At 47.7% G+C, this 25,377-nt stretch overlaps 1 protein-coding gene across 2 annotated transcripts; it reads left to right on the forward strand.

Annotated features, from left to right (window-relative positions):
• Positions 1 to 13,367: 13,367 nt before the first annotated feature.
• Positions 13,368 to 20,694, forward strand: Arl2 (ADP ribosylation factor like GTPase 2). Of its 2 annotated transcripts, none has more exons than XM_057779430.1 (5): positions 13,368 to 13,623; positions 16,973 to 17,083; positions 17,208 to 17,370; positions 18,740 to 18,820; positions 20,279 to 20,694. In XM_057779430.1, exons 1-5 carry the CDS (start codon positions 13,559 to 13,561, stop codon positions 20,411 to 20,413), a joined length of 555 nt encoding a protein of 184 aa, XP_057635413.1. In that variant the 5' UTR covers positions 13,368 to 13,558; the 3' UTR covers positions 20,414 to 20,694. The 2 variants fall into 2 exon arrangements, with proteins under 2 accessions (XP_057635413.1, XP_057635412.1); XM_057779429.1 differs by lacking the exon at positions 13,368 to 13,623 and adding an exon at positions 13,711 to 14,030 and having other exon boundaries at positions 16,936 to 17,083.
• Positions 20,695 to 25,377: the final 4,683 nt, after the last annotated feature.

Below are 25,377 nucleotides of genomic sequence, written 5' to 3' on the forward strand. Positions count from 1 at the left end.
TTTTATTAAAGCAATCACAGTGACACATCTTCACATAGTGTAAAGAATATTCCACAGCATTTCCCCCTTTTGTCTAAATAAAAAGAAAATGTTCTAACTCTAACATAAGAAAACTATAAACAATAAGATCAATTATCAGGTAAGATTACATTCACAATGTCCAGTCCACATGTATTTGGCAAATTTTAAGGCACTATTGTAGTATCTATCCTGTCTTAGTTCAAAGTTATATACTGCTAAACTGTTTTCTATCATGGCTTATATTACCAACCTAAAAGTATCTTTTAGACCTTAAAACATTTCCTTAAACGATGTATTTCTCAGCCTTACAGATTTTACATCTCTTTTGTAGGTTTTTTCCTGAATTTGGAAGAAATGGCTGTAACTATAACTGTCTTGTCTTCAAACCCATTAGAGCCCTGAGAAAGACAAAATATTACTTAAGGGGGCTGGAGAGATGGCTCAGAGGTTAAGAGCATCGCCTGCTCTTCCAAAGGTCCTGAGTTCAATTCCCAGCAACCACATGGTGGCTCACAACCATCTGTAATAGGGTCTGGTGCCCTCTTCCGGCCGGCAGGTATGCACACAGACATAATAAATAAATAAATATTTTTAAAAAAATATTACTTAAATAAAAAGGAAGAGCAGAGCAAACAACTTCCAAAACTAAGAAAGGACAGAGACAGCTGATTGCCTCAACAGCCACTCGAGGTTCCTCTGTAACTCTGGGGCATTCATCTTCAGCCTGAGGGCCTGAAATAGCTGTCAGACTTTTCTGTGAAGCAGTGGTTTCAAAAGACTGTCCTACCTTGTCTTAGCAAAGTTTGGCAATTGTCTTTTTTTTGTTCTGCTTGCTCAATTTGGACAGCATTCTGATAGTAGTTGAGGAAGGGGTTTCTTGCCCAAATGGCTAGCTTTTGCCACAAAAAAGCAAACTCCATATGATTTTGCTTATTTGAAGCCTTTCATCTTTTTTTAATTATTATTTTTTTTCTGGGAAGAGGTTGAGACAGGGTTTCTCTATGTAACAGCTTTGGCTGTCCTGGAACTCACTCTGTAGATCAGGCTGACCTTGAACTCACAGAGATCCACCTGCCTCTGCCCCTGAGTACTGGGATTAAAGGCGTGCACCAGCGCTGCCCACCTTCATTCTTGTTTGAATTAGATTGGTGCTGCCAGAAGCAGAAACAACTCACTGTCATGAAACATCTTATATTATTATAACATTTTAAATGCCATATTCTGTAGGTCTTTGAAGTATTTGAAGATCACCTGTCTATCTAATATGTATCTCTGTATGACCTTAAAAACATACCTAACATGACTATAAGTTTCATTGTTATAAATCACTAACTATTAACCTATATTTCTTTATTATACTAAATAGCTTTCAAGGATTAAACTTTAAAATACATTTTTTTTTTTTTTTTGGTTTTTCGAGACAGGGTTTCTCTGTGGTTTTGGTTTTTTGGTTTTTCAAGACAGGGTTTCTCTGTGGTTTTGGAGCCTGTCCTGGAACTAGCTCTTGTAGACCAGGCTGGTCTCTTGAACTCACAGAGATCCGCCTGCCTCTGCCTCCTGAGTGTTGGGATTAAAGGCGTGTGCCACCACCGCCCGGCTAAAATACATTTTTAAACAAGTGTCATAAATATAATACCTTAAACAAGAGTAGAAACATATATACAGTATAACAGAAATAATTTTAAGTTTGTATCAAATCCATACCAATGTAAAATATTTGAGACTAGTGGTTTGTTTAAAGGTAGACTCAACAATTCACAGTTTTATTCTATCATTTCTATACTATATCCCCCTTTCTCCATTCAGAAATGGATCCCTGAATCTAATCTCATTTGTTTAGCTTTTTCCCTGGCCAGGATCAGTAACAATTTGTAACTAACCACCCTAAAAGATGATAAACATCCATAACCCACTGAATGATCAAAATTCACCCATCATACCTCTTAAGACTTTGGGCATTGTGTTCTCTAGACTGATTCCTGTTGTCTGGGGACAATGGCAACTTTTAGAGATCCTGAGAAAATTAGAATCACAGTCAAACCCTGGGAGAGCTAGCTGTAACATTTAGTGCCCCGTTTTTGTGCACTGGGAAAGCACAAGGCTTATCTGCAGTTCTGGCTAGAACAGGCTTTGAGGCTGGACCATCTCAGCCAGCAGCCTTGAAGCTGTTTTGTATGCAGAACTCTGAGAAAACTGCGCAACAGAGGCTGGAGCACCTGGGTCACCTGTTTTCATTGGTGTCTGATTCCCTTTAGTCCTCTTATTCTGAAAACACACAAACTTTTAAAGGTAACATACACATCTGCATTAACATGAGTATGGACTATGCACTATACACAAGTCAGCCAAAAATGATATTTTTGTTTTATGTTTGAGTAGATAAAATATACATCAACTGTCTTGTAGTTTTTCTAGGTTTATTTCTTTATATCTGTAGCCAGAATTTTCAGGGGATCTCCCTGGATGAAATCTGATTTCTATTAACCTTGAATGAATCTACAACCTTTCATTTCCTATGGAAACAAAAGCATAAATGACCTCTTCCCCAACGTGAAATATTTTTTACTTCCATTTTGAAGTTAAGACATTTTAAAAAATATATAAGTTGGTTTAATTTATCATTTTCCATAATCCAATGTCTCTTAGCAGCTATTGTTCACTCATCAGCAACCAAAAAAATTAAAGTCAGCCGGGCGGTGGTGCACGCCTTTAATCCCAGCACCCGGAAGGCAGAGGCAGGTGGATCTCTGTGAGTTTGAGGCCAGCCTGGTCTACAAGAGTTAGTTCCAGGACAGGCTCCAAAGCTACAGCAAAACCCTGGTAGGAAAAAAAAAAAAAGAAAAAAAATTAAGTCAACAAGACACCACACAGGATCCAGACTGTGTATTTTCCATCTTTACAAGGCTTATATCTTTTATATTATTTTATTCTCCCTTTAAAGAATTCATCTTAAGCCAGTTGGTGATGGCGCATGCCTTTAATCCCAGCACTTGGAAGGCAGAGGCAGGCGTATCTCTGTGAGTTCGAGACCAGCCTGGTCTACAAGAGCTAGTTTCAGGACAGGCTCCAAAACCACAGAGAAACCCTGTTTCGAAAAACCAAAAAAAAAAAAAAAAAAAAAAAAAAAGAATTCATCTTATTATTTATAAACTTTTTTTCTATGACTACCTATATCCATTTTCTTTTCTAAATCTATGAACATTTTTTAAACTCACGATAGCCTGTTTAGAGGTTTTTTTTCCCATCTGGATCTGTCTTTGCTGAATAACTGCAATGTTCTCTGATCCCATGAGACAAATCTGAAACTGCTATGTTAGCCACCATGCAGGCTAGCTTAGTGCATGGTGCTGGCGCACGGTGCTAGCAGCTGGCTCCAGCTCACAGCAAGTGCCAAGCCTACCCAAGAGACTGTGGTCACTAAGATGCCACATTTGACTCTGTTTCAAACTTTTGTTAAGCTTTCTCAGTCCTTTTGTGGATCTACATGGCCTATATGTAGTTGGCTTTTCCTTTGGGCTGCCAGCTCACAAAAAAACAATATGGAGACAGTATTAATTATGAGAACTTGACCTATAGTTTAGGCTTGTTCCTAACTAGCTCTTGTAACTTAAATTAACTCATGGTTTAAAATCTACGTTCTTCCACACACTTGTTACCTCGTGTCCATTTTGCCCATTTTGTTTCCTTCACATCTGGTTGGTGACTCTGTCTTTCTTCTTCCCAGATCTCTCTACATCCAAAAGTCCCTGTTATACCTCCTGCCTAGCTATTGGCCAGTTAGCTTTTTTTTTTTTGGATTTTTCGAGGCAGGGTTTCTCCGTAGCTTTTGGTTCCTGTCCTGAAACTAGCTCTTGTAGATCAGGCTGGCCTCGAACTCACAGAGATCCGCCTGCCTCTGCCTCCCGAGTGCTGGGATTAAAGGCGTGTGCCACCACCGCCTGGCTTTGTTTGTTTGTTTTTATTTTTTTGGCCAGTTAGCTTTTTATTAAACCAATCACAGTGACATATTTTCACACAGTGTACAGGAATGTTCCACAACACTTCTGTTTTCTTAGTTGTTAAGTTTTAAGTGATACAGGTTCTCACTATGTTGTCTGTAACTCACTATGTAGGCCAGGCTGGCCTCAGACTCACAGAGATCTGTCTTTCTCTGCTTACTGAGTGCTGAGGCTAAAGGTGTGTACAGCCATGTCTAAAACTTAAAAGTAACATCTTCCAACCTACTATAAACAACTTAGTGGTTTACAGCTAGGACTAGGGAAGTAGGGGCAGCTGGATCAGAAAGTCAAGGTTGGCCGGGCGGTGGAGGCGCACGCCTTTAATCCCAGCACTCAGGAGGCAGAGGCAGGTGGATCTCTGTGAGTTCGAGACCAGCCTGGTCTACAAGAGCTAGTTCCAGGACAGGCTCCAAAACCACAGAGAAACCCTGTCTCGAAAAAAACCAAAAAAAAAAAAAGAAAGTCAAGGTTATTTTCAGCTACATAGTAAATAAGAATATTTGGCCCTCTTTTTAACATAATTTTTAACTTATCCTTTAGGAACGTCACACCAGACACTCCAGTCCCACTCGTTCTCTAGTCCACCCTTGGAACTCCCCACCCCCTAGAAAATAAAAAATCAAAATAAAATAAGTTTAAAAAGCCATCTTGCCAACCCCTCTGGGCCTCCATAGCAGGCTGCCCACAAGAGGCAGCACCTTAGTTGTCCCAGGAAAGGGGAGTCCCCCACACTTTCTCAATAGGTATGACAAACACTTCCAGGCTTTTCTCTCCTTGGCTGACTTGAGTCTCCTGTTATCACTAATATCCACCCATTGGGCAAGCCAAGGTCCCAGGCTCATTCTGTGCCAGGGGGTGGAGTTAGCTTTTTCTGAACCAAAGGAACTAGGAGTGAGGAAGGGGCAACTCCAAAGACCACCAGGACAATGCTGTCAGAAGAAGGGCTCGTGGATGAGTGGGCCCTGGGTGGGCCCTGCGCTCAGAGCAATCTGTTATGAAGAGTCTAAGCATCTAGGTTGTCTCCCCCCAGTCACCTTGCCAGGGAGGGACAGACTCTCGTTGTTTGAAATGGAGTCTTTTATACCCCAGGGTGACCACAAATTCCCTATATAGCTAAAGATGCCTTGAACTCTTTTTTAAAAAATTTATTTTGTTTGCATGTGTATTTTGCTTGCAAATGTATATGTGTACCCTTGCATGCCTGGTGCTCAAGAAGGCCAGAAGGAAGCTCCTGGAACTAGAATTACAAATGTTTATGAGCCACTATATGGGTACTGGAAATTCAACCCAGGTCCTCTGGAGGAGCTGCCAGTGCTCTCAGCTACTGAGCTATATTTCCAGCCCAAGCCTATGAATTCTTGATCCTCCTCCCAAGTGCTGGGATGCATGTTCCACCTGCCCTTGGGGGGGACTTTGATCCCTACCCATCTCTTTCCACTCCTTCCCAGCAGGTATATTGGGAAGCAAGGTCTTGAGAGTCACCTATACACAGGAAGGCAAAGGTTTGCCGAAGGGAACCTTTCTAGGCCGCTGATTGCTACCTGGGACTGGGGAAGCTACTCCTGGGGGACATTACCCAGGAAGGACCACTTTCAGTTTCGGCTTTGTGTCTAGTGATGAGAACAGGAGGTAGGAATGGGGCAGGAGGCCGGGTCCGCGAAGAACAAAACAAGAGCATGTCACAGGCTGGGGACCGCTCAGTGCTTGCTGTGCAGACATGGGGACCTGAGTTGGAACCCCACAAGCCACATCTAAAGCAAAACAAAAGTCAAGAAAACAAAAAGCCCCACGGGGCCTGGTTTCACCTATCCAGAGGCCCGCTGGTCACCTAGCTAAGCCTAATGGATGGAGTGCAGACTCCATGAGGACGTCCTAAAAACCAGGTCGAGAGGCTGGAGAGATGGCTCAGGGGCTCCGAGTGTTTACTGCACCTGCAGAGTCCCTGTGCTTGGTTCCCAGCACCCATGCTGGGTGGCTCACAACCACCTGCAGCTCCAGCTCTAGATCTGAGCCCCCTTCAGGCCTCCACAGGCATCTGCACATACATGGCACATACACACACGGGGAAGGGGGGGATGGAGGAGAGACAAAATTCCCAACAAGGTAGAGAGGACTAAGGAAGACACAGAGCTTGACCTCTGACCTCCACATATAGACACATATAGGAACATGTACACACACACACACACACACACACACACGAAGAACATGCCGAGACTGGCAGAACCTGAGTCTCCTTGGTTTTGCCATTTTGACTTTACTGTCCTCTCCTCTTACTGAGCCTCAGTTTCCCCCAGTTAGAAAGCCAGGAGACTGGATAAACAATTTTTAGAATGCTCTGGTTGTGGTCACCTGTCCACTTGCCTAGCTCAGGTGCTCCCTGGTCCATCTCTACCCTCTTGGCACCATTCAAGGTGCTGGTAGCCAAGGCAGCCTCATGTGTTGGGGCCTGTGAATTGCTGTCCTCTCTGGAATGGGTAGTCTTCACTCTGCTCCCACCCAGCCAGCTCTCTAGGTACTTGCTCCTTGACCCTTGATGGCAGCTCTCAAAGGACAAGAGTAAGGGGATGCTGGCTTCCTGAGCTCACAAGTGACCGCTATCCAGTCGTGATAATAGCACTGGCAAAGCCGGGGGGGGGGGGGGGATGTCATTTTATAGACAAGGAAACTGAGGCCCAGAAAAACCAGGCCACAAAGATAATAGGCTTTGGGAGAATCTAGGAGCTGGGGTTCCAACCACCGCCTCCACAGCCGGGTTGTTTACTATTTATACTTCCTGCCCTCCTCCAGAAGTTCACTGCGCTTCCTGGACATGTCTGAGGGTAAAGAAAAGCAGAGCTTCAGAGGCAGCAGAGGGCTCTGCAGGGAGGTGATCCCGGGATGTGTCATCTCCCACTTCCTCTCAACCAGCACTACCCACCACCAGGGAAGGCCTGACGACAGGGGTGAGTGACTTCATGGACCTCCAGGTGCAGCCACTTGCCCCTTGGGAGGCCTTTGCACTCTGTGACAGTGCTGTACCGAAACCGGATCTCTGGGAGTTCGAGGCCAGCCTGGGCTACAAGAGCTAGCTTCAAGACTGGCTCCATAGCTATAGAGAAACCCTGTCTCGAAAAAAAATATAAGAAAACAGGCTGGGCACTAGTGGTGCATGCCTTTAATTCCAGCACTCAGGAGGCAGAAGCAGAGGCAGGCGGGTCTCTGTGAGTTTGGGGCCAGTCTGGTCTCCAAAGCTAGTTCTAGGACAACCAAGGCCACACAAAGAAACCTTGTCTTGAAAAAAACAAAAATAAGAACAAAACCATACAAACAAAACCAGCAGGTGCTGGAACGATGCCTTAGCAGTTAAGAACACTTGCTGCGCTTCCAGAGGACGGAGTTTAGTTCCCATCACCACGCAGGGCAGCTCACAACTGTCTGTAACTCCTGTTCCAGAGGACTCAATACCCTCTTCTGGCTTCCACAGGTACCAGGCATGCACATGGTGCACAGACATACAAAGAGGCAAAACACACATAAACACAAATTCTTAAATTACTTATTTTTGTTTTTTTTTTTGTTTTTTTTTTTTTTGAGACAGGGTCTATGTGACTCTTGCTATCCTGGAACTCACTCTGTAGACTAAGCTGCTCTCAAACTCACAGAGATCTGCCCGCCTCTGCCTCCCGAGTGCTGGGACTAGAGGTGTGCACCACCACATCCAGTAATTTTTAATGGAGTCATGTTGGGCTTCAAGGTGTTGTTATTATTGTCTTTATTGTTTTTGGATGAGACTGAGTCTCCTGCAGCCTAGACTGTCCTGTCCCTTCCAACTTGCTATGCAGTTGACAATGGCAGAGAATTTATTTATTTTGGGTTTTCTATGCAGCCCGGATTGTTTTGGAACTCAATTGACCCAGAACTCTTGATCTTTCTGCCTGCATTTCCCAACTACTAGAATTATAGGTTTATATCACCATTCCCAACTATTTTAATTAAGATATTGCTAGACTGATTGCTTAATTGTTTACGGTGCTGGAGACTTACCCCTGAGCCCTGTATACACCAGGCAAGCACTCCACCACTGAGCTAAAGTCCCAGCCAATATCTACACAAGAACATACAGTTTTAGACATTGGACGGAGAGGCACTGGGAGGCAGGCAGAGGAGGGTAGTGTACTCCAGGCCCAGGTAGGATTAACATGGAGAGGAACAGTAGACCAGGACTGATCCAAGCGACCAAATAGTAAGCACTAGCAGACATGCTTAGGTTCTGGAGACTCAAACTACCAAGGTTAAAAGGAACCTGTGAAGCTGGGCAATCCTGGCACTCAAGTGGCTGTGGCAAGAGCATGGTTGGCCAAAAGGTCAAGAACAGCCCAGGCTACAAACAAGATCCTGTCTCAAAGAAACAATAGGAGCAGAGGAACCAGCCAGGAGCGCCCATCTTTCCAGGTGAACAGAAGCTGTGTGGGTGGAGACTCTTAGGTGGCCAAGTGAGGCCCAGCCAGGATGGACACCTGAAAACACAGAGCCATTCCCATCACCAGTCGCCAGTCATTATGGCCCTTCGGAATCATGAGCAAAGCAACTGAAACACCGTGACCGCTTTGTTTTGGGGGAGGTGCTGGTGTCATTTGTTTCTTTGTTTCTTTAATAGCTTTCTCTGTTGTTGGGTTTTGGTTTTATGATTTCTTTCTCTCTCTCTCTCTCTCTCTCTCTCTCTCTCTCTCTCCTTCCTTCCTTCCTTCCTTCCTTCCTTCCTTCCTTCCTTCCTTCCTTCCTTCCTTCCTTCCTCCTTTTGTTTTTGTTGCTGTTGTGGTTGTTTGGTTTTTCAAGACAGGGTTTCTCTGTGTAGCCCTGGCTGTCCTGGAACTCACTCTGTAGACCAGATGTCATTGAACTCAAGAGTGCCAAGATTAGCTGGGCGGTGGTGGCACATGCCCTTAATCCCAGCACTCGAGAGGCAGAGGCCGGTGGAGCTCAATGAGTTCAAGGCCAGCCTGGTCTACAGAGTGAGTTCTAGGACAGCCAAAGCTACACAGAGAAACCCTGTCTCGAAAAACAAAAACAAAATAAAACAAAACAAAGAGTGCTAAAATTAAAAGCACGCACTGCCACCACCGTGGTGTTTTTTTGTTTGTTTGTTTAAAGACAGAGTCTATGTAGCCGTGGCTGTCCTGAAACTCCCTATGTAGACTGGACTGACCTCAAACTCACGGAGATCTGCCTAACTCTGCCTCTCCAGTGCTGGGCCTAAAGACTGGGGCCACCATACCCAGCATGCTTTGTTTGAGACAGGGTCTCACTCTATGTAGCCTAACTTAGGCTGGAACTCACTATGTAGCTCAAGCTGGCCTCAGACTGGTGTCAATCCTCCCGCCTCACTCCTTAGTGCTAGGATTACAGGTATGAGGGATGTGTGGGATACTGCCCCTCTAACGTCTTGTTCTGAAGGAAGCCACGGGCAACAGATGAAGTGAGCGGGAAAATGGCTGCTGGCCATGTGAGTCTGCGTACGTCCCAACACCTAAGGTCCCTGTGAGGCCTGAGGATGGCATATGCTCACCAGTGACTGGCTGCGGGGGAATAATCACTCCTTGTACCACCTGCAAATGGGACAGGCTGCTGCTTGTGCCGCCCACATGAGGCAGCTGGGCCAAGACCTGTAATGAAGACGTCTGAGTGCTCTGACCTGTCTTCTGAAGCACTTGACAGAGTCCTGCGTGGGGCACATACCCACTGAACAGTCTGGAGCAAACACTGAGGACAGGGTTTGCTCTTGGCCATTGGAGACTCCCCCGGAGATGAGCGAGAGTCTTCGAGCAGGCCGGGGCAGAACTAGTCTGTACGCAGTTACCACTTCAGTTTTAGGCTGCACATTCTACTTTCCGGGTCTCTGCTATTCAACAGACAAAGCGTATATTTGAGTATGCTGCCACCAAGTGCTGGTTGGTGCCCCTGTTATGGGCATGGGACATGGAAAATCAGACTAGCATCTTGGCCTTACAGAGAGTTCCAAGTTGCCCATGTGGGTGCTGAGAATTGAACTTGGGTCCTCTGGCAAAGCAGACAGCACTCTTAACCACTGAGCCATCTGTCTAGCCCAGCGATTTTCATTTAAACAGATGTCCTCGAGTCCTAGTAGTTTTCATTTTTGTTCCAGAATAAAAAGTTTGGTTATGGTCACTTGAAGGTGACAGGGGAGTAGAGCGGCTCTTTGGGAGGTGACACTTTCTTTCTTTCTTTCTTTCTTTCTTTCTTTCTTTCTTTCTTTCTTTCTTTCTTTCTTTATAGTTTTAGGGAGGAAGTCTCACTCTGTCGTCCTGCCAGTCCTGAAGTCTTGGTTCAAGCGAGGACTAGCCTCAGCAGGCCCTCGAACAGCTGATTCAAGTCACTCCCGGCTCAGCAAGCACCAGCCATCGCCTGCAGCACAAGTCACGCTCAGTTGTTTTGTTCACATAGATGGAGCCCTCCCTGCCCAGAGACTCAGAAGTCAGCTTAGGTCAGAGTCCACTTCAGGAGCCCCCTCTCTTCAAAGGCAGCTTTCCCAACTGTGGGCATTTGTCTCGTGTTTTGAGACTAAGTCTAGGATAGCTCTTCACTCTCTAGCTGAAGACGGACCTTGATCCTGACCCTGCATCTCCCTCCAGAGTGCCAGGACTGGAGGCATGCACTGCCCACATTCAGCTTGGCTATAAAAATTTGAACGTTTTAATTTCACTTTTTTTGTTTTTTTGTTTTGTTTTGTTTTGTTTTTCGAGATAGGGTTTCTCTGTGGTTTTGGAGCCTGTCCTGGAACTAGCTCTTGTAGACCAGGCTGGGCTCGAACTCACAGAGATCCGCCTGCCTCTGCCTCCCGAGTGCTGGGATTAAAGGTGTGTGCCATCACCACCCAGCAATTTCACTTTTCTTGTGGAGGACTCCCCACATACACACATATGAATTCTCAAGCTGTATATGATCATAATTAATTAGAACCCCAGCTCTATATAACTTCCTCTCCTGGTACTCTAGGATGTTTCTCAAGGGTTCTGAAAACACCCTTTTCTCCTTTCCATGAGGCAGAGGAAAAGGCAACCTGGGCTAGATCCCAACTTTGGTGTTTGGTTTTTTTTTTTTAATTATTTGGTTAAGTTTACACATGTATATATGCTGCATTGAGTTCCCATCCACCCCCTACACTTGCCCCCTTTAGCTCCTCCTTCCAGACACCTTTCCCAGTCCTTTGCTGTGGGACAATGTTCTTGTACACTGTAAAGATTTGTCACTTGTTTTAGTTTAATAAAACACTGATTGGCCAGTAACCAGGCAGGAAGTATAGGCAGGACAACCAGACAAGAAGAATTCTGGGAAGAGAAAAGGCAGAGACACAGTCACCACCCAAAGGCAAAGGAAGCAAGATGAGAATGCCTCAATGAGAAAAAGTACCAAGCCACATGGCTAAACATAGATAGGGACTGTGGGTTAATTTAAGCTGTAAGAGATAGTTAATAATAAGACCGAGCTATTAGGCCAAACAGTTTATGATTAATATAAGCCTCTGTGTGTTTCATTGGGACTGAATGGCTGTGGGACCGGGCAGAACAGGAACTTCTGTTTACAGTTCTTAAAAGTTACTCTAGGTCTGGAAGTGTAGTTTAGTTGGTAGAATGATTCCCTAGTATTCGTGAGGCCCTGGGTTCGCTCCCCAGCACTCCATAGGCCTTTACTGGTAGTGATACACACTTGCAATCCCAGATTTGGGAGGTGAAGACAAGAGGATCAGGGAGCTCAAGGCCAGCATGGACTACAGGAGGCCTTGTCTCACAAAGCAACAACAAAGGGGGCTGGAGAGATGGTGTATCAGCTAACAGCACCTACTGCTCCATTCCCAGCACCTGCATGGCAGCTGAGGGCTGACCATAATTCCAGATCCAGGGGCTCCCTCTTCTGGCCCCCAGGGGCACCAGGCACTCATGGAAGCAAACTTTTATAGACATATAAATGGAACAGCAAATGTAAACAAAAAAAACCAACAAACCCACAAACAATGGGCAGGACTTAGTGGACCAGTCTATAATCTCGGCACTTAGGAAGTGGGAGGAGGATCCAGAGTTCATCACTGTCCTCAGCTACACAGAAAGTTTAAGGCCAGCCTTGGCTGCCTGAGACCCTGTTTCAACAACTCAAAAAAGATAAGAATGGCCTCAAGGGAAGAGCTGAGAAGAGAGGCTGACTCTCTGAGCCACTGAGCCAGTTCAGCAGGGAAAAGCACTTGCTGAGAAAGTCTGCTGATGAGCTTGCTGCTCAGAACCCACGTGAAGTGAGGAGAGTCAGCTCCACAAAGTTGTCCTCTGACCTCCAGCTGTATGTGCACCCTCCCCCCCACACACAATTTACACACAATAATATTTTTTTTGAGACAAAAGTCTCACTATATGTAGCCCTGGCTGTCCTGGAACTCCATATACTGACTAGGCTGGCCTCATCTACTTGCCTCTGTCTCCCACGGGCTAGGATTAAAAGTGTGTGCCACCAACTAGGTGGTGGTGCACGCATTTAATCCTAGCACTCAGGAGGCAGTCAGGTGTATTTCTGTGAGTTCGAGACCAGCCTGATCTACACAGCCAAGACTATACACAATATAACCCTGTCTCAGAATACAAAAACAAACAAACAAAAAAACTAACTCTTCGGCAAACCCACCTGCTACATGCCAGCAAGGGGGCTTCAAGTTCTTGTTTTTATTTGTTTTGTTTTTAATCTGCTTGCTTATTTATTTGGAGACAGGGTCTCTCTACATAGCACTGGCTATCTTGGAACAACTTATGTAGACCAGGCTGGTCTTGAATACAGAGATACACCCGTCTCTGCCTCCCTGGTGCTGGGATTAAAAGCATGTGCTATCACCTCCCGGCTCGCCCGACCACTTTTATCTGAACGCCAAAACAGAGCTTCTTAACCTGATGTCTTCCTAGTCGGGTCTGATCGCTGCATTGCAGGAAGTTTAGAGCTTTAAATGACTGTGACTGTTGTGTCACTGAAACCCAAAGGAGTTCTTACCGCCCGCCCATTTCCAAACGGCCCCTAGAGGGCATCATCACCCTCGACTGAACGCATAGGGCCATTTCCGACAGAGTCCCTGACCAAGATCAATCCGTTCTCCGTCACTGGCAGAGGAGGATAAAACAAGTCACAAGAAGCGCGGAAACCAGGCCATATCACGGTCCGCGGATGATTCGTCAGCCCCTTGTGAAGGAGGTTCGGACACATGGCTCAGAATCCCTTCGCGGGTTCTCCCTACCCACACGAGACACTGCTCGAGATGTCAGCTTCGCGTCCTCGGAGTCGGAGGCTTAGGGGACTTTGCCCTAGTCCCCCCAACCCTCAGCCATCCGGAAGCGAAGAGTTAACCCAGCAGACAGCAAGTCCGCCGCCGCGCCGCTAGGGGGCGATGCCCCGCACTCCGGCGGTCACGTGGTGTCGAGGGCGGAACCAACCACCAGACTGGCCAATAGGAACCGGGAGCGGGGTCCCGGGCCTAGAAGAAACGGCGGCCGGGAGGGGGCTACGAGATCATGGGGCTTCTGACCATTCTGAAGAAGATGAAGCAGAAAGAACGAGAGCTGCGGCTGCTCATGCTGTATCCTCAGAGCGACCTAGCGGCCGCGAGGGTAGCGGGACCCGCCGGGTGGGCGGGGCCGGGCGCGGGGGCGCGGCCGCCGCGGGTACCCACCGCCGGTGGTGCGTCACGCACGCGGCTCTACCACTGCTCGGCGCGGGGCCGGGGCGGGCCGTACCACTCTGCGGGGCGGGGGGTTGCGTGCTAATGCTCGCGGTGTGAGCCTGAAGGCCGGGCCTAGACCGGGGTCTCCAGTGTCATGGGGAGGCGCGGCGTGGTGGTGCTGACTCGGACGTCACGGTCTCTCGGACTGGCTCTACGTGGGTCCTGCTCCTCCCCAACGCTGACCCCCCTCCCCTTCGTGTGGGCCCGGCAGTTCCCTCCGGGTTGGAATCCCAGGGGCGTGAGGACCGCCCAGGCCCCTGCGGGTAGGCGTGGACTCGGCCACAGGTCTAACTGTCACTCAGGGTCCCTGCCGACCTTGTGTTGCGTTAACTGGCACCTGCATCACCCGCTTTGCGCTTTGCGTTGTGCCTGTTTGCCTGAGCATCTGTGATCCACAAACCGGCAGGGAGAGAAGAGGGAAATTAATGTGCCCTTAGAACGTTACCACTCTTGTCCATTTTAGACAGTTCTGGGGAGACAGTCATTAGGTTACTATTAATTGATCACCTTCTGTGATTAGGGAAACGAAAAAGCCTTCGTTATGGATGACAGGAGGAAAAAAAAGCAATAAAGCAAATAAATAAAAAGTGTAGTTTGTCTTGAGAAGAATGCAGTCCAGAATGGTCAAAGAACACATCAATACAGTAGCTATTGGGCAGAGACTCGAGGAGGGTAGAGATGCCTGGAAAACTTAGACAGCGGACCTGCAAGTGCAAAGGCTCTAGGAGAGGATGAGCCTGGCTTGTTCAAGAGAAGAAGGGAAGAGTGGCTGGAAAGAGGCAGAGCCCATGGGCCGGGAGCACGATGGAGGAAGTGAGGTCATGGAAGTGGGAGGAAATGACAGTAGTGCTGGTAGGACCTGCTGCTAGATTGGAGGAGAATGCGAGGGGGGAGCTGAAGCCCCAGTCGCTGGTTTCGGGCCAGAGTAATCAGAACAAGGAGCCACTTGCTAAGCTAGAAGGGAAAGGTCCTTGGGAAGACACCAGCCCAGACTCTGTTTGGGCAGGTGGGTGACAATCGTCAGCATAGAAATGACTCTGGGATGACCCAGCTGGGGAGCCCTGAGAACCAGATGTTCAGACACTCGTGGGAGGTCAGATGAGTAGCAGGAATCCGGATGATGTTAAAGTGGCAGTGCTTGGGTGGCCTGCAAGATGGGCCACCTAGCCACTGGGGAGCAGTAAGGATCAGGGACCCACCTGGCGAGATGAGACTTGGGAAGCGTCAGGGGAAGAGTAGATGGGCCACGTAGCCACTGGGGAGCAGCAAGGATTAGGGACCCACCTGGTGAGATGAGGCTTGGGAAGCGTCAGGGGAAACATAGATGGCTCAGTAGCTAAGAGCACTTGCTCTCATAGAGAGCAGGGATTCAGTTCCCAGTATCCACTTGGTGCCTCAGAGCCGTGGGTGACCAGTCCAGGGGTCCTCTTCTGGCTCCTGTGGGCACTGCACTCATTCGTTGCATACATATGCATGCAGGCAAAACACTTATAAAATACTTAAAACAAAAACAGGTGTGGTACCACACACCTTTAATCCCAGCATTTGGGAGGCAGAGGCAGGCAAATACTGAGGCCAGCCTGGTCTACATAGTAAGTTCTAGGCCAGCCAGGGCTACACAGAGAGAGACCTTGTCTCAAAACCAAAACAGCAGGAAAGGACCAACATAATGTTAAACGTCTGTAATTCTAGCACTCAGGAGGCAGAGTCTGGAGAATCACCACAAGTTTGATAGCAGTCTCTTTACATAGAGTTACAGATCAGATAGTAAGGCCCTGTCTTTAAAGAAAAGCAGGCCGGGCGGTGGTGGCGCACGCCTTTAATCCCAGCACTTGGGAGGCAGAGGTAGGCGGATCTCTGTGAGTTCGAGACCAGCCTGGTCTACAAGAGCTAGTTCCAGGACAGGCTCCAAAGCCACAGAGAAACCCTATCTCGAAAAAAAACCAAAAAAAAAAAAAAAAAAAAAAAAAAAAAAAGAAAAGCAGGAGGATAGACGTTGGTGCAGCCGCATGTAAACACCGGTTCCCAGGAACCGCGCCTGAATCACTAGATGGGAGAGGGTGGACACGGAGTGCTGGTGCAGGAGATATGAGAGTTTGCTAATGAGGAAGACACGGAGAGAGGGACCCGTGAGAGGTGGAATGACGTGGGAAAGCACAGGATGACAGCAGCCAGCGTCCCAGGCTAAGGTGGGGCCGCAGATGATGAGAGGTACTCTGCTCCCCTCTCACAGATGGGGGTCCCAGGACCTGCATCAGGTGAGCAGGGAGAGGTTCCAAAAGCAAAGCTTGTTCCTTCCCTCACCCCTCCATTCAGACTGTGGTCACCCCAACTTCTCACCTGCTGTTGAGCTTACCCAATGGTTTGTTTTCTGCAGCAGAGGCTGCGGATTGTTCCAGAAACAGATGAAGGTGGGTCCCACCTCTAGGTGGTGGTTCCTATCTAGAAAGTGGGTCCCACTTCACTTGGTCCTTCAGAAGACTGGGCCCGTCTATTTTGGGCCTCAAGACCACACAGAAACCAAACAACGGGGCTGGAGAGACGGCTCATCAGTAAAGAGCACTAGCTGCTCTTGCAGAGGACCTGGGTCCAGTTCTCAACACCCACATGGTGGTTCACAACCAAACACTGACCTCAATGGTACCTAAGGGGAAAGTCACTCCTTTCAGGAATGTCTCTCACTGATGTCAGGAACCCCAGGTACTCAACTTTCTCCTCTCCTACTTTATTTAGTCTTTAATTTTTTTAGACTTTTTTCTGTAAGTATTTTACCTATATGTATGTATGTGCATCATGTTGTGTGCCTGGTGTCCATTGAGGTCAGTGTTTGGTTGTGAACCACCATGTGGGTGTTGAGAACTGGACCCAGGTCCTCTGCAAGAGCAGCTAGTGCTCTTTACTGATGAGCCGTCTCTCCAGCCCCGTTGTTTGGTTTCTTTTGCTAGTGTTTAAGTGCCGTCAGGGCAGAGACTTTGTCCATCAACACCTGAGGGGCCTGACACATAATAGGCACTTAATATTTGTTGCATAAATTATGTTACTTTCAGTAACATAATTATCTTCCACATTTATCTCAAGCCAAGTATGGGCCAGGCATGTGCTCAACTTGCTTCAGTATACAGTAGGAAAATACTAGTCCCTAAGAGGTCGATAGTGTGATGAGTCCAGCAGAGCTCGGGGACTTCTCCTTACCTATGTGCCCCAGAGGCTTGGACAATGCTGGCAAAACAACCATCCTTAAGAAGTTCAATGGGGAAGATGTGGATACCATCTCCCCAACACTGGGCTTCAACATCAAAACCCTGGAACACCGGGGGTGAGTAGGGTCGCTGAGGGCCACGTGGAGATGGGGGTGAATAGGGTCACTGGGGGCCACGTGGGGCTGGGGGAAGGCAGTGGGGACAGGACCAACCTGACCTTCATTGCTCCTTCCTTCCCAGATTCAAACTGAACATCTGGGATGTGGGTGGCCAGAAGTCTCTGCGCTCCTACTGGCGGAACTACTTTGAGAGCACAGATGGCCTCATCTGGGTGGTGGACAGTGCCGACCGCCAGCGCATGCAGGACTGTCAGCGTGAGCTGCAGAGCCTGCTGGTGGAGGAGGTGCGCCCTGGGCTTCCACCTGCAGCCAGGCCAAATACCTGCCACGTGGGCTGTGATTCGCCAGGATAGTGAAGCGGGTGATCCTTCACTGGGCCTGGGCAAAGACCTGGACTCCTGTCTCTTTGGTTTTACCCATCATCACCCTGAATTTCAGTCCCATGACTGCAGAAGCTGCCTCAAGACCAGGGCAGGGACGAAGCTCAGGAAGCCAGTGAAACTTGCATAGAATCTAACCTTGCTGTGTGGCTTTGGGAAGACACAACCTCTTTGAGCCTCAGCTGCCACATTCCTCAGATCATAATTAGGCTAATCTTGACATTTGTTATCTGGACCAAAATACCTTTTTTGTTTTGTTGACACAGGGTTTTACTCTGTATCTCAGGCTGGCCTCAGCTGGCCTTGAACTCCTGATCCCCTGACCTCCACTTCTCAGACAATGGGATTACTGGTGTGTGCTGCCACATCCCATTATTAGCTATTTATTTTGGCAGGGTTGATTTTGGGGGAGCTGGGGTCAGGTTTCCCTAGTAGCCCAGGCTGGCTTCAAATTCTGTATCCTTCTGCCTTAGTCTCCTGAGTGTGAAGATTACAGTTGGGCACCACTAAGCCATGCTCAGGAATTGCCATAAGCTCCAAGTTTTATTTGGATACTGCCAACTTGAATCATGTTGCCACATTTCAGTTAGTTGAGGCCAAGGCACTTTTGAGAGGGTAAGAGGGAGCTGCTAATGCCTGTTCAGAAACCAGCAGGAATGCATAGGAAGGCCAGGCTAACAGACACACACTACCAGTATGCATGCAACCCCTTCTGGAATAGTGAACAGGTCAGGAGAGGTCACAGTTGTTGAAGGCTCAGCAGGACGAGTTCCAGAAGTTAGATTTCTCTTTGCATCTGGGGAGTTTTAAGTTGCAAGCACACCAAGAAGAAGTAGAGAAAAAGGCCAACAGGGCAGTCTACTGGGAGTACAACTTAAGGATTCGTGAACTGAGAGGAGGGGCAGGTGGTCATGTCCCAACATTCTCAGGGCAGCCTCCAGCATGCTTATACTTTCTGCACATGGCCAGAGCTACAGAGGGCTTGGATCCTGTGAACACCACCCTCCCCCTGATTATGGAAGAGGAACCTGAGACATGGAGGGGAGAGATGCTCACTGGGTGGTAGGAACCTGAGACATGGAGGGGAGAGATGCTCACTGGGTGGCAACTAGCATTAGCAGCTCTCTCCACTTTGCCTACCCCACCTGGGGCTCCCCAACAACCATGGAGCCCTGCTCCTGACCCTGCATGCTGACCACTGACCGCTTGTAGAGAAGGGATCAGGCTGTACTCTAAGCCTCCCCGAGCCCCAACCTGTCTTCTCTTTCCCCAGCGCCTGGCTGGAGCAACCCTCCTCATCTTTGCAAACAAGCAGGACCTGCCTGGAGCCCTGTCCTCTAATGCTATTCAGGAGGTGAGTGGGGCCCTGGTACATGCTCACTGAGTAAAACTGAAAGGTCATTAGTACTTTATTATCTTTATTTATTTTTTGTTTGTTTGTTTTTCGAGACAGGGTTTCTCTGTGGCTTTGGAGCCTGTCCTGGAACTAGCTCTGTAGACCAGGCTGGTCTCGAACTCACAGAGATCCGCCTGCCTCTGCCTCCCTAGTGCTGGGATTAAAGGCGTGCGCCACCATCGCCCGGCACTTTATTATCTTTAATTTTATTTAGTTTTGGTTTTTTGAAACTGGGTTTCAGCAACCCTAGCAGGCCTGAGACTTACTAGGAAGGCAAGGACACCCTGAACTGTTGGTCTCCTGCCTCCGTGCCGAGAGTACGTAGGATTGAGGTGTGCACGACAGTGTCAGTGCCTGCAGTGCTGGTCGTTGTTCCCAGAGCCGCGTGCTGCTGGGTGAGCACTTTACTAACTGAGCCACATCCCCAGGCCTGGTCTTTTTTTATTTACTTCTAAGACAGCGTTTCTGTAGCCTAGGCTGGCCTAGAACATATTATGTAGCCCAGGCTGGTCTCAAACGCAATAGCTGGAACTTCAAGCATACACCTCCATGCCTGGCTAAGACCGAGGCAGGGCACCCAGCATTGCATGAGTAATAAATAGAGTGCAGGGTCCCAGGAGCCAGCCTACGCGAGTGCTTCCCATTGCGGTGCTCTCTGCGTGGAGGCATTCTTTGTTTATACGACAGTCTCATGAGGGAAAATGCCTGTCACCATGCAAAGGGTGCAGGAGACACAGAAGGTTGAGTCACATAGTGGGTAAATGAACCAGGATTGCGCCTTATGCTGACCTGGCCCTGGGGCCTTAACTGCACCTTAGCCATTACTCTACGGGCTTAGAATCTCGATTTTTTTTTTTTTTTTTTTTTTAAATATTTATTTATTATGTATACTATATTCTGTCTGTGTGTATGCCTGAAGTCCAGAATAGGGCACCAGACCTCATTACAGATGGTTTTGAGCCACCATGTGGTTGCTGGGAATTGAACTCAGGACCTTTGGAAGAGCAGGCAATGCTCTTAACCGCTGAGCCATCTCTCCAGCCCTCGATTTTTTGTTTGAGATGGGTTTCATGTGACCCCTCCTGGCTCCACCACCCATGTGCACCACTATCCCTGCTTTAGAATCTTTCTGTCACCTTTTAACCAGCTGTGTGATGTGGAAGGCTATGGAGCCTCTGAGTTTGGATTCCTTCCTTGGTAAAATGGACCACATCATCCCTGGATCAGGAGGCCTTAGCAAGAGACCGATGACCTCTGGTCCCTGCAAAATGCCTGGCTCTGACAGACACTCAGCAGCCCATGTTGATTTTATGTCACTGAGGGATGGCACTGGTGTGCAGCTAGAGTCTCCCATTGTGTGACTGGGAAAGGACAGGCTAAGGCCTGCTGGTTCCACCAGTCCCTTCCTGTCCCCAGGCTCTGGACCTGGCCTCCATCCGCAGCCACCACTGGCGTATCCAGGGCTGCAGTGCCGTCACCGGGGAGGACCTGCTGCCTGGTATCGACTGGCTCCTTGATGACATTTCTAGTCGTGTCTTTACTGCCGACTGAGCTTCTCCAGTGTCCCCAGCTCACTGTCCAGGCCCCTACCCTCATCAGACACCAGCTTGGAGGGACAGGCACCAACCAGCAAGACTAACACTCCCAACCCTGCCGTGATCTGCTGCTGCTACTGCTGCTCCCCCCGCCCCCAGGCGAAGGCTGTCACCCTGGCTCCCAGAGTGGCCTGCAGCTGCCATGCCAAAAGGAAAGGCTGGACTGGGAGGGACTACTTGCTGCTACCAAGGTCCTGGGTGTCGCCTCTGTCCAGCAGTGAGAATAAAGCACTCCTTTCCCAGTTCTTGACTGAGCCGTTGTGTATCACCAACTTTAGCCCTCACCTGGAATGCTTGAGTCCAGAGGGACAGAGCAGAGCAGAGGTATAACTGGTTTTATCAAGGAATGTGCAGACTGGAAGCTCAAAACAGGGCTAGCTGGTTCCATCTGCAAGAGACCAAGCAGGCTTCCTGGAGGTAACATTAAAACAGGGAATCAAGGAGGAAGAGAAAGGTTTGAGAAGAAGGAGTTGGCAGTTCCCTAGAAGAACACCTGCCTTCAGTATAAATTAGAAAAAAGCTACTTGTTCCCCATCCCAGCCTGAGGCTCATGGATAGTTTAAATTCAGTTTCTAGTTTGCCAGTGCAAGCAGAAAAATGTGCAGTGGGCAACTTGCACAGCTATAGGAGGCAGAAATTCCTAATAGATTGGGGTCTTCAGAGAGTGGGTAGATAAGCATCTCTTCCATGGGGCAAGCTGAGCCTCTGGCAAGGTAAGTGGCTGGCTTAAAGCCTCCTTTCTGGGACCTGAACTCAGCCACCTGGCACCTGCGTCCTGCCATCTCTTGTTTAAGGCCAGATATTGTCATCTTCTGTTGTTGCTCATGCTTGAAATTGAAATGCCTAGGGCAGGAACTGGCTTATTTGTCCCAGGATCCTGTCTCTCAGGGTCCTGATGCCACCAAGCCCAGTAGACTATGTCTTTGGGTGTAGGGCAATTACCTAAAAGGAAGCAATGGACACACTGAACTTGAGCCCCACCCATGCCGCCTGGAGAGACCTGGGTCCTCAGGAAGGAGGAAACACAGGCATCAGAACAGAAATTGGCCTCTAGAATCTGTCTGTCCTTTCCAGACAGACCTTGGGTGGAACTGCTGAATTTGAAGAGTCGTCCTCATCCAGGCTCAGGTCTCCCGAGACAGACCCACCTCCTTTTACCCTTCTCCTCCATCTTCCAAAAAAATTTTTTTTCTTAATTAAATTTTTTCTTATTTTAGATGGAGTCTCTCTCTGTAACCCAGCTAGCCTGGAACTCATGATCTTTCTCAGTCTCTCCAATGCTGAGATTACAAGTTTGTGCCACCATGCTACGCACAGTTCTCTCAGTAGTGATTAAATTGCACACCATGACATCTAGGAACACACTCTTGGCTCAGGCTCACCCCAGGAGTGATGACAGCCAGAGCGTGGAAAGGAATTGGTCATGATACAACAGCAAACATTAGGTAAGGTTCAAGTATGGCTGTGATTGGAAGCAATGAGAACGTAAGCATTTAGGCACTGGTGCAATGGAGTCACATGGAGCATGAGTAATAAATACTCAGAGACAGATATTGGGGTTCAACTTGAAGACAAGAAAAGCAAAGCAGCCAGCCACTGTCTCTTATCTTGACTTCAGTCCGAAAATGGTGATCCTGCCTCCAGGAAACCTCAAAATGAGGCTGAGAGCTGTCTCCTCCAATTTTATAATCCTCTCTAGTTCTGGGATTAAGAAATTTAAGAAAGGCCGGGCGATGGTGGCGCACGCCTTTAATCCCAGCACTTGGGAGGCAGAGGCAGGCGGATCTCTGTGAGTTCGAGACCAGCCTGGTCTACAGAGCTAGTTCCAGGACAGGCTCCAAAGCCACAGAGAAACCCTGTCTCGAAAAAACCAAAAAAAAAAAAAAAAAAAAGAAATTTAAGAAATTAAGAAACCAGCCAGGTGGTGGTGGCACATGCCTTTAATCCCAGCACTCGGGAGGCAGAGGCAGGTAGATCTCTTGTGATTCAAGGCCAGCCTGGTCTACAAGAGCTAGTCCCAGGACAGTCACCAAAGTTACAAAGAAATCTTTTCTCGAAAAAAAAAAGAAAGAAGGAAAGAAAGAAATTAAGAAAACACTACTGACTGGTTTCTGTGACAAGCTAGTGTCATTCAAGGTATGGGATTAAAGGTGTGTGTCACCACTGCCTGGTCTGTAAGGCTGACCAGTGTGGCTGTTTTACTTTTCTGATCCTCAGACAAGCTTTACTTATTAAAATACAAATGAGCCGGGCGGTGGTGGCTCACGCCTTTAATCCCAGCACTTGGGAGGCAGAGGCAGGAGGATCTCTGTGAGTTCGAGACCAGCCTGGTCTACAAGAGCTAGTTCCAGGACAGGCTCCAAAACCACAGAGAAACCCTGTCTCGAAAAACCAAAAAAAAATAAATAAATAAAATACAAATGAAATACCACTACAGTCGCCCCAGTGCCAGCCTTCTTGGGCCTTGAGCAAGCAGGGAGAAGTGAATTAGACGTAGAGACCAGAAAACAGCAAGGTTACAGTCATCGAGGGACTGAGCAGAGAGCAAGTGCTGAGGTAGAACCCACACCTCATAGTCAATGGGCAGGAAACATGGGGCACAAAGCACCTGCCACCTTTTCCTGGGGCTTCTGCTGGCATCTGGTGCACCTAGAAGTCTGAACAGGGCCAGAATTACACTGCTGTAGACAAAAGAGTTTAGCGAGGACAGGGAGAAGACAAGAGCACCGTGAAGCTAGGTGTAGTGGTACACACATGTAATCTCAGCCCGTGGGAGTAGAGGCAGGAGGACAGCTACAGAGCCTGAGGCCAGCTGGGGCTAGGTGAGGTCCTTCGTGGTGTGTGTGTGTGTTTAGCATCCTAATTTTATTGTGCTTAGGTCCAAACTCAGGGCTTTGTGCATGCTAAGCTACTGATCTTCCATCACCAATTAAAGAAGAGGAGGAAGAAGAAAAGACAAAACAAGAAAATGTGGGAGCCACTGGGCCCACATTGTGAATCCTGGAGATCAATTCAGGTAGTCAGGCTTTGTAGCAAGCAAGCAAGCAAGCAAGCAAGCAAGCAAGCAAGCAAGCAAGCAAGCAAGCAAGCAAGCAAGCAAGCGCTTTCACTGCTGAGTCATCTCATCTGACTCTGTTTAGTTTGGTTGGGGGCAGGGGTGTTGTTTTTGGGGTTTTTGTTAGTTTGAAGATAAAGTCTCAACCAGGTGGTGTGGCACATGCCTTAAATCCCAGCACTTGGGAGGCAGAGGCAGGCAGACTTCTGTGAATTTGAGGTCAGATTGATCTACAAAGAGAGTTCCAGGACAGCCAGTATTGTTACACAGAGAAATCCTGTCTCAAAAAACAAACAAACAAAACAAAACAACAACAACAACAAAAGACCCAAAAACCCAGGGGCTGGAGAGATGGCTCAGTGGTTAAGAGCATTGCCTTTAATCCCAGCACTTGGGAGACAGAGGCAGGCGGATCTCTGTGAGTTCAAGACCAGCCTGGTCTACAAGAGCTAGTTCTAGTTCCAGGACAGGCTCCAAACCCACAGAGAAACCCTGTCTTGAAAAACCAAAAAAAAAAAGAAAAAAAAAAGAGCATTGCCTGCTCTTCCAAAGGTCCTGAGTTCAATTCCCAGCAACCACATGGTGGCTCACAACCATCTGTAATGAGGTTTGGTGCCCTCTTCTGGCCTTTAGGCATACATGCAGAAAGAATATTGTACACATAATAAATAAATACTTTTAAAAACCCAAATAATAATAATAATAATCATTATTATATCATTATTAATATTATTGGGTAATAATTACATTCACAATATTTAGACCATATGTATTTGGCAAATTCAGAGAAAGTACTGTTTAGTGAGTTCAAAGTTTTATACCTAAGCCGGGCGGTGGTGGCGCACGCCTTTAATCCCAGCACTCGGGAGGCAGAGGCAGGCGGATTTCTGTGAGTTCGAGACCAGCCTGGTCTACAAGAGCTAGTTCCAGGACAGGCTCCAAAACCACAGAGAAACCCTGTCTCGAAAAACCAAAAAAAAAAAAAAAAAAAAAAAGACAAAGTTTTATACCTAAACCATTTTCTGTAATAACTTGTATTACCTTCCTAAAAATGTCTTTTATACCTAAAAACATCTTCTTAAATAACTTAAGCTTTTTATGTTTTTCAACCTTATAAACTTTATATCTCTTATGTAAGTTTTTTTCTGAATTTGGTAACAAGGAATATCATCTAGTCTTCACTCCCCATCAGAGATCCAAGAAGGATATAGTATTACCTGAGTAAACAGGAATGCAGAGCAACTGCTATGAACTATAAAACTACAGAAATGACAGAGACAGTGAGACTGCTTGGACAGTCACCCAGGTAACATTGGGGCATCCATGTTTGGCCTATAGGCCTAGAATATCTGACAGACTTTTTTGTGAAGCAGGGATTTTGTTGTCTTGGCAACGTTCAGCAGTTGCTTTCTTTTGTGTCCTGCCTGTTCAATTAGGACAGCACACTGTCAGGAGTCAAAGCAAGGGCAGTTTCTTGCCCAGTGCCTAGCTTTGCCACAAGAAAAGCAAACTCCATATGGAGGTTCTTCAATGCCCATCATTTTTTTTTCCAAGACAGGGTTTCTCTGTGTAACAGTCCTAGCTGTCCTGGAGCTAACTCTTGTAAACTAGGCTGGCCTCAAACTCACAGAGACCCACCTACCTCTGCTTCCTGAGTCACCGGTGGGATTAAAGGTGAGCGCCACTGCCTGGCCCCATCTTCCTATTTTGAAGTAGATTGGTACTGCCAGAAACAGAAGCATCTCACTGTCATGAAAAGCCTTGTTATTAAAATATCATAAATGACCGGGCGGTGGTGGCACACACCTTTATTCCCAGCACTCAGGAGGCAGAGGCAGGCAGATCTCTGTGAGTTCGAGGCCAGC

The sequence above is a fragment of the Chionomys nivalis genome, chromosome 8, assembly GCF_950005125.1.
Source record: "Chionomys nivalis chromosome 8, mChiNiv1.1, whole genome shotgun sequence".
NCBI classification, from domain to species: domain Eukaryota; kingdom Metazoa; phylum Chordata; class Mammalia; order Rodentia; family Cricetidae; genus Chionomys; species Chionomys nivalis.

Excerpts from the sequence above, each read along its gene's own strand:
- Arl2 (XM_057779429.1), top strand. The coding sequence starts at position 13,862 with ATGGGGAGGCGCGGCGTGGTGGTGCTGACTCGGACGTCACGGTCTCTC. Across the intron at positions 17,084-17,207 it reads AAAACCCTGGAACACCGGGG|ATTCAAACTGAACATCTGGG; the intron begins GTGAGTAGGGTC and ends CTTCCTTCCCAG. Across the intron at positions 17,371-18,739 it reads AGAGCCTGCTGGTGGAGGAG|CGCCTGGCTGGAGCAACCCT; the intron begins GTGCGCCCTGGG and ends CTCTTTCCCCAG.